Raw genomic sequence first — 9,353 nt, forward strand, 5'->3', positions numbered from 1 at the left:
ACAAGTAATGTTTACGTTTCGTTTCGATCGACCAATTTTTTACCAAGTTCTCAATATTTCCTGTTTAAGCAGTGGATATTTAAAAATATATTTTCAACCAGCGGGGCCCTAAGAGATGGCTGCCATCTCCATGATATCTAGTTACATAGATTTTCTGTGTCATTTATATAATAAAGAGGGACTTGTAGCAAGTCTAACCTCAAAGTTCAACTATTGATTTTTCAAAGTCAATTTCTTGTCCAGGCTTTAGGCTTTTGATGTCTGATTTTAGGGTATATCATAATGTGTCACTTGTCATTTTTATGACATTCCAGATAAATGTTGGTTAATTGAAACCTGGTTTTTCGTAATAGGGTGCATCATGTACCCATTTATAGACTTGAGCATAACCTTGTAAGTGAATGTTATAGTAATAATGTAAAAATGTTTACACATGATCATTAACAAACATACCATGACCTTTCATGTGATTGTAATTGTAATGAATGTTTACTATTTTTATTCTTAGAAAAATTGAAGGGGAGACATCAGTGTACTAAACAGATAACCTTAAAACACATACAGCTGGGATGAAAATTATCAGTTGCCCAGTAAGCCATGGCTGCTAGGTCTTGAGTTGGGCTATCAAACTTCGGGGAAAATTTTTATTGAACATATAGAAAATATTAAACAAAAATATGGTATGGGCTACCAGATTGTACATGTATTTCCTAATTTTTACACCTGTGCAGGTACTTCTAGCTCAATACTGTTTTCTGTAAATTGAAATTGCCTCCTCAGAATTCAACCTCAAAACTAATAAACATTAAGACCAACCAAGTTCTATTCTTAACCATCATTAATGTATATAATTATTACAAACACAACATGAAGATGGTTAGATTTTCTTTATTTTACTGTAACAATATAACAAAAACTTGAAATAAAAACATAAATACATATTTACTATAAACACTTTGAGAAAAACTCAAGGATAACCCAGCCACCCACATATTTTTATGCTGACTTGATTCACTGAAGCTAAAACATTTTAATGTTATGGTGAAAAACTGTTCCAAGACAGAAACAAGTGATGTATGGTATTAATAATAAAAAATTAATTTTTTAAGTTGAGTTCAAAGATCAAGATCATTAAGAGGTCAAGAATGTTTTGTTTGTTTGTTGGGGTTTAACGTCCGAGCAGCAATATTTCAGCTATATTCAAACGATGAACATGAAATTGATGATAAAATGAACATGAAATGGTGATGAAATGAAAAAGGGATGGGACACAAGGACAATGGGGTCGACAAATTTAGATTGCCACTGGAAATAGGGAGAGGTGGGTAGGGTCGGGCAATTTAGTCTCCTGTGGCGGAGCCCTATGGTTCCTCCTCCAGGAGAATACCACAGTAGGGTTCTTTAACGTGCAAGGAACGTGGCATCTTTCCCAATACGATGCACCACTATGGTTTGCAGTCAGGTTTTCCGTATTATAGCCTGACAACCCAAGCATGCAACACACCAGGGGTACCCCATTCCACCACCTGGGGCACACAATGGAAAACCTACATCAAAAGTTGAAAAAAAAATGTGTCCCAGACACTTTTCCATGTTAAAAACCTAATTTTTATCTTGAGGTCAAGGTAATAAAGAGATCATGGATGAACATTGCTTCATGGTGGTACACCCATGTGACAAATATTGTATTCATATGTTAAAGAATAAAGAAGTTCTGGCCTTGACACAAATCTATACAGACAGACAGAGTAATTTCTACACCCCCTTGAACTTCTTTTGCGGGAAGGTATAATAAGTAAATTTTATTTACTACTTTTTCTCCTCATCCGTAAATTATATTGATTATTCAGTGTTAACTTAACAAGTTGATCATCGGTCTCAATTTTAATTAATCCCTCATCAATTTCTACTTTAATGGAATGAAAACTTTCAGATATTTCTTTCTTCACATTAACTTCATCAACAACTTCTTCCTTCACAAAGACATTGTCAGAAATACTTTGTTTGTTTTCTGAAATGTCATTACTATCACTTAGTTGGTCTTCAGACATTTCCTCTTCCGATATTTCATCCTCACAGGCAAAATCTTCATCATTCTCATGACTTTGTATATGAAGGTCAAAGTTGCGTTTACTTTTATACCGTTTCTGACACACTGGACATGAATACTTGCTACCACATTTAGTCTTCTGATGTCTTGTAAGGTGGTACTTCCTATTAAACTCCTTGCCACAGATATCACACTTAAATTCCAGTTCACCTGAATGAATCTGTATATGTCGTTTTAAGTGGTCAATTCGATTAAATTTTCTATCACACACTTCACACGCATGATTAAGGTCTCTGTCCTGTAAGAACATTTCATCATCATCAACCCTAACAACTTTAAGGACATGAGTATCAAAATGTCTTTTTAAGTTGGAGCTGGATAAAAAGCATCTCTCACATACTTCACATTTATACGGTTTCTCACCTGAAAATGTAATACTGGTAAACATAACTTAATGACAATAAAACACAAAATGAGTAAAAACAGTGGAGTCCATGACGTAATACATGTTTAAAATAAATACTTCGTCAAATCATTTAAAAAGACCACAACAATTCAAACTTAAATTTTTAACAAATGTCATTGTTACATGCCCATTTAAACAGCCTTAATAGAGTCATATCTGGTTTCAAACCATAGAAAAACAATGTATAGAAATAAAATTACGTGCACATTTACCAGTATATGTAAAATAATTAGATAAACTCAAACACATTCTTTTCATGGAAAGAAATATACAATATTAACATAAATATGCAAACCATATTGAAGGCATGACCTATTTCATCAGTTGGCATTTTTTATTTACAACTGACAAAGAATGTCGTATCTTGGATATATTTTGCAGATTTGTGTAAATATTATTACATTAACAAAATACTTGCAGATTTGTTACCAAAATAAACAACAGGCTAAGTATATAAACCAGCTAAGCCAAAGACACAAGGCTGGTGCTGAAACATTATCTAGCAATTAATATACAGATATATTTTTTAAAGAAATTTACTTGAAATTGATAATTATCTACATATGCTAAGTCAACACATTTTAATTCCTACCTGTGTGTACACGTATGTGCTGAGTGTAATGATGTTTCAATGAAAATTTCTTTTCACAAAAATCACAGGAAAATGGTTTATCAGGGATGTGAACCTAAAAAATATAAATCTATAATAGTACATGTACATGTAAATATTTTCATTGCAGATACTAGTAAAAAAAGCTATACACATAAAAACATTTTTAACTGTTAATTTTTGTTTAAATGTCAAAATTTATGAAACAGTTCATCTAAAATACCTTGAATGTCTATAAGCTTTATAGTAAATAAATTATCATAACCTTAGTGAATAAATACAAGAAAGGTACCAAAAAATCAAAAAATTATAATTATATTCAAGAAGTACTAAAAAACAAAACTATCGAATAGAAAGTCAAATCCATCACAAGAGTTTCTACTGTTTGCATTACAAGAAATGATCCCTCAGCATTTTAGGTATTTTGAAAGTTGTAATACTGCAAATTTTGATAAACAAGAGGCTCCAAAGAGCCTGAATCACTCACCTGGTTAATTTTTTTTCCTATCAAGGGCAATAATTCTATGAAGGAGTTGTCCGACAATTTTGACTTGAAAGAAGATTTTGGTAGGACTTGTCATAAGGATCATTTCATCAATTGGAAAGTTTCTATCTATTACAGTATTCAATATATTAGATGAAAACTGCTAAGAAGATCATTATTTGCCTTTCAAGGCCTTATCATTTCAGCCATTAAAAGTTCCTATCTGTCAATCACATTTTCAAGATATTGATTGAAAACTAAAGAAATGTCATTATTCACCTTTGAAGGGCAATTATTCTATCAAGGATTGTCCAACAACTTTGATCCAATGCAGATTTATGTAGACTTATAAAAAGGATCATTTCGGCAAATGAAAGAATTTGGCTAAACCTACTGATTTTGGAGATATATGACTGACCCCTTTGTTCTAATTTTAGTAACAGTCGCCATGTTTTTCCCCGGATAAAAAATTCCCACTTCAGTTCTATGCAGAATACCCTCATAAACATTCATACCAAGTTTGGTTCAAATTGGTCAAGTAGTTTTAGAGGAGAATATTTTTGGAAGTGACAACAAAAATAGCCAAAAGAAAACATTAATAAAGGGCAATAACTCCAACATAGGTCTCACTAACCACTTCTAATGTTTCCATTACTTTACATGTTAAAAAAGTAATTTTCAAAGTTTTACTGTGAATTCCCAGGACAAATGACATCTTAAAGTTGTATACCGTTGCGAAGCTTGGAAAATAAGGCTTCCAAAATCACTATGCTAATGGTACGATGATTGTAGAAATTCTTCACAAAATTTACTTGAATAAATAATACAGAAAATCCACATTTTTACCTTTTCTGCTAACTGACAGCATAGAGGCAAATTACTCACACATGTAAACAATATTCATACACTTTTGTAGTTAATTACATATATAATTTTACAGCCTTATTTTGACTACTTTTAATCATAATACACACAAATAATGTGCTCACAATGCATATGTCTAGGTTCAGTGTGTTTTTGGTACTACATAGGGGGGTGGCCATTTGACCCGGAAGTGGTTAGTGAGACCATAGCTTAACATAATAAAATGTAAAATTTCTCAAAGGAAAATTCTCATCATGCTAAACACTTTTACCCAGTCAGAATTTGGCCAAACCTAATGGTTTTGTAGATATATACAAAAATTTCTGTCTGACCCTTATGTCCTATTTTGGTAACAGTGGCCATGTTGTTTGACAAATAAAAAATCTCCACAACAGTTCTATGAAGAATAACCTAAGGAACATTCATACCAAGTCTGGTTCATGTTAGTCAAGTTGTTTTAGAGAAGATTTTTTTAAAGTAATATGGTTAAAAATAGCCAAAAAACATGGAAAAAGGGCAATAACTCCAACATGGCTTAACAGATTAAAACAAAAATTTGACTTCAAATAGATCTCATCTTCTTAAACACCGTTTGGTTAAACCTAAAGATTTTGGAAATATATATGAAAAACTTCTGTCTGATCATTGTTTTATTTTTAGTAAAGATGGCTATGTTTCTCGACAGATCAAAAATCCCCACTTCAGTTCTATACAGAATAACCTAAGGAAAATTCATAGAAAATTTGGTTCTTATTTGTCCAGTAGTTTCAGAGGAGAAGAGTTTTGAAAAATTGTAAATGGCAATGGACAATAACAGACAACAATGACAACTGATGGTATTAACTCATAAGGCCTTCAGCCAGGTGAGCTAAAAAATGAGTTATCACCCTTTGATTTTATTTAAGATATTATTTAAAGTTCAATAACTTGTTTCTAAATCGAAGAAGTGATATGCAGCAACATTTACCTTTAAATGGTGTTTATATTTAAAATCTTTTCCACATTCACCACAAGTAAAAACTGGCTTTTCTGTAGGTTGCTGTATTTTCTGTTTACTTCTTGTGAGTGCTGTTAAGGATGGGAAATCTACCAAAGAGTCAATGTTTTCTTCAATTGTTTGAGTGAATTGAGAAATACATTTTTCTATTTCCTCAGCAACTGAATCATCACATGGATCCATTATAATATTATCTGCCTTCTGATCTCTTAGCACTGTACTGACGTTCACCGAGAAAGTGTCTCCTTTGGTTTCCTGACTTCTGACTGTGGCTGTATCATTGCCTACATCATTATTTTGGCCTATTTCTGTAGTGACAAAGTCTTGATAATTTATACCATCACTATTAGTTTTTATAATGATTGGTCTTTCAAAATTCACACCAGATGTCACTATCTCCTCCGACTTTTCTGGATCCTTACATTTCTTTATTTTAGGAAAGTATTTATTGCTACCAAGAGGTACATGTAATATATAGTTGTGGTCACACAAGATACCTGCAAGGAAAATAAAAATTCAAGAATTTTTATCAAGAGAAATAGAATTTAATGTCAATGAAAATATCTATCTTTCATATAGTTTTAGTGGAAACTATTTTTGCCAATGACATACTTCCAATTTTTTATACACATCATTTTTTGAGTGGATGGTTTGATATTTTGTTGTCAGATTATGTATTTTTAATGCATTGAGTAACCCAATTTTTGGCAAAAATCCATGATAAATGGGAACTCTTCGTAAATTTTTTAATCCCTGAAAATTTTATTTAATGTGATATAAATACAAAAATTGTCTATGATTCATGTATAGTGCATGTACATCATATTGAAAAAAATAAGTATGTATGGATGAAAGTTTTGTATTTCCTTTGAAAATAAAGCAATCCCTTAATTTAGTACTTCAAAACATATGCAATGACCTCCTATTTGAACATTTAAAAAGTTTAGGCACATTCATCATCATTTTTAATTAAAAATGGGAATCATTAGGTTTATACATTAATCTGGTAGACTACAGCTATCACTGGAGTGACATTACCAAAAGTTTATTATCAGCCCCCATTTTTATACAACCACAATGTTTTCAGGTGTATAATTGTATCACCCTGTTGGTGTCATTGGTGCATTGTTGTTGGCATCATTTAAGTGTAGATTATCTACAAAAACTTGAGTAAACTAATTACCCAATCTTTTCTAGGAACATTACTTATTATGTTGTTTGCAATAACACTCGAAACACAAATTTTCCAACGTTTTTCAGTGTCATTGTGGATCACAAGATAAATGCCAAGCAAAAGGTTTGTCTAGCAATTCCAAATGTCACACTAGTTTCACTTTTGGTCCAAGCAATTGTAGAAATATGGAGTTTGGGTGTACAAATCCGTTATGATTTTATTAGAAGTATTTGATGGTGATGTCTGTGTTTATTTATTGGAATAGTCATCTGTCAAGTGATTACAGCGCAATAAAAAGTAATCTATTAGATTTTATTTGAAAACAAAATTGAGTTGAAGCGATGTACACCCTAATCTGGGATCACCCTTTTTCCTGTTTATATACTAGTCAGACTGCATATTTGATAATGGGAGCTAGCCCCTTTGTTTTGATTCAGTTATTTAGCTAGCGCTCGTCATTTTCACTATTTACGAAAGGATTTCTTAAATGACGAAAATATTTAAGATCGTTTTCGTCACTTAAAATTTGAAAAGTGTATAAAAAAATTCCATTCAAAAAGTATTTCAGATAAATTTTCGTCACCTTAAATAAAAATGTTGTTAAAAACTGTCAATCGAAAGTTAAAATAATTTCACCTGGCCTTACGCTCTGACAAGTTTATGACCCAGTCTAATTAAAAGTAGCCCCTCCGATTTTTATTTGTTCGCCGCAGGTGCATACATCAGAAATAAAAAAACGCAAGGTCTAATTTTAATTAGGTTTATGACCCCAAGCTTGGTAATTACCTGGTCAACCAGGTGTGAAATACATTTATTGTTGTAAACCTGGCATCCCTGATATGTGCATCGTTAACAAAAAGTAATAACAATTTATCAATCGTTTGATCATTGGGACCACAAAAGATAATTCCAGGGTTCTCACTCAACTTCAGCCGGTCGTTTTCGACCGCCAAAAGAAGCCTCAAGTCGTCTCGAGACATTTCTGCTTTTAAGTACGTCTGAAATATAACTTCTATATATCCTTATTTTAAGGATTAGTCGTGTTAAATGATTTCGATCTTTAATGGATACCGACCGATTTTACTCCCATATAAAAACAAACCCTTCACGAACCTCGCAACATATGAAGATGAAATACACTTTTTATTTAGTTGTAGTGCATATAATACACAAAGAATTATATTTCAAAATAAAATTTGCAACTACTATAAAAATTTTAATAATAAAGATGTAACCATAAAAGTAAACCTAATTTTAAATAGCAACTCTCTTCTTGTTCTTAAAATGTCTTCCTCCTTCATATCTAAATGCCTTGATCTAAGGAAAACTTTATTATAATTATTTCATATTTCAGTGTAATTGCCAAATTATTGTTATAGTCTCAACATTATATATGTATATTGATAATGTCATATATATATCTTTGCATATAATGGGCCTTAATCATTTCTTATATCTGAGTTTGAGCCAATAAAATATTTGTATTGTATTTATATATAACTATCAATTTTTAGAAATTTAAATGCACATAAAAACTATGTCTCCGATGTGTGACTGGTCATTTCATGGATTTCAATTAATTTTAACATAATAGCGGACAGTTAGGAAGTATTATTCAAAGATAAATATTTATTTTACTATTCTCTTTCTTCTTGAAAAGAAATCACAATGATTACAAACATCTTCAGTTCTACTCATGATCTGGGGTCTAAGGTCACTAAAAAATTACCACCCAGCAGTAAGATATCATACAGAAACCGCTTACAGAGTGCAACATTCTACATTTGACTATGCCATTGTGGCCAACCTCCTTTCTATCTGTCTAGTTTCTACGTTATCTTCTGGAGACAGAGAGGGGATTTAGTAGGTACTATCTGATCAAGACCTATCTTTGGAACAGTCTCAATGTTTCATATGATCAATTAATTCTCTTCTAAAGATCTGTCTCCATCCTTCTGAGTTTTTGGTTGAAGAGGACTTTTGAGGTGTGGTGTTTGGAAAAGGACAGGAGGATTTTCTCTTATTAGTTGAGTATCAGGTCATCCCATAATAGTAGCTTATGTCAAATAGTAGCTACTTTTAGACTGAATGCATCAAAGCTTTGTCATGATGTAAAAAAAAAATTCTTTTTTACTATTTTTCTAATAGTAACTATTGTTATGCCTGTATCTGTAAACTTAAAATGAACATATTGAGAGTGTTTATGTCTTTAGTTTATGATACTACTCACTATTTACTAAATTCTGCTGCCCATAATATGTCGTACGTGATCTACGTAAAAGTGACTAAAGCCCTCAAAATCCTAGCTAAAACCCTGGCTTTGATTAACCAATACAAGTCCAAGACAATAAATTAGGAATGAATGTGGATGGAGGATTATGTTACATGTATCATGTCTGATTGGGACATGAACTGAAATATTTCTTTGAGAGCATTTCATGTTTATAAATTGAAGCCCAAGTAAAAGGTTTATCAAGCCTGACAAAGGAAACTGGAAAGTGTGGTAGACTCTTAATTTATGTGCTTAATAGTCAACTCAGTAGAACTGATGTTAAATTGTTGAACATTTTAGCACATTCCTACAATCCTAACTGACACTACCTTCCATAAAATTTCAAGCCTGTAAATCTTAATATGTATAATTTCTTCAGGGGCACCTAAACAAACCGGAAAACCAAATGCAGTTGTAAATCATGCCGAAGTCGGAA

The 9,353-nt window shown here is 31.9% G+C and overlaps 1 protein-coding gene across 1 annotated transcript; it reads right to left on the reverse strand.

The window, feature by feature from the left end:
• Positions 1–872: 872 nt before the first annotated feature.
• Positions 873–9,330, reverse strand: LOC148610900 (uncharacterized). The gene is made up of 4 exons (XM_088590789.1): positions 9,247–9,330; positions 5,430–5,968; positions 3,109–3,202; positions 873–2,473 (listed from the first exon to the last, which is right to left on the reverse strand). Exons 1-4 carry the CDS (start codon positions 9,251–9,253, stop codon positions 1,803–1,805), a joined length of 1,311 nt encoding a protein of 436 aa, XP_088446915.1. The 5' UTR covers positions 9,254–9,330; the 3' UTR covers positions 873–1,802.
• Between the last annotated feature and the right edge of the window lie 23 nt (positions 9,331–9,353).

The sequence above is a fragment of the Perna viridis genome, chromosome 7 (assembly GCF_037379345.1).
Source record: "Perna viridis isolate PV_CMFRI_1.1 ecotype Kerala chromosome 7, ASM3737934v1, whole genome shotgun sequence".
Lineage (NCBI taxonomy): Eukaryota > Metazoa > Mollusca > Bivalvia > Mytilida > Mytilidae > Perna > Perna viridis.

Excerpts from the sequence above, each read along its gene's own strand:
- LOC148610900 (XM_088590789.1), bottom strand. Across the intron at positions 3,203-5,429 it reads ATTTAAAGGTAAATGTTGCT|GTTCACATCCCTGATAAACC; the intron begins GCATATCACTTC and ends TATATTTTTTAG. Across the intron at positions 2,474-3,108 it reads GCACATACGTGTACACACAG|GTGAGAAACCGTATAAATGT; the intron begins GTAGGAATTAAA and ends TTACATTTTCAG.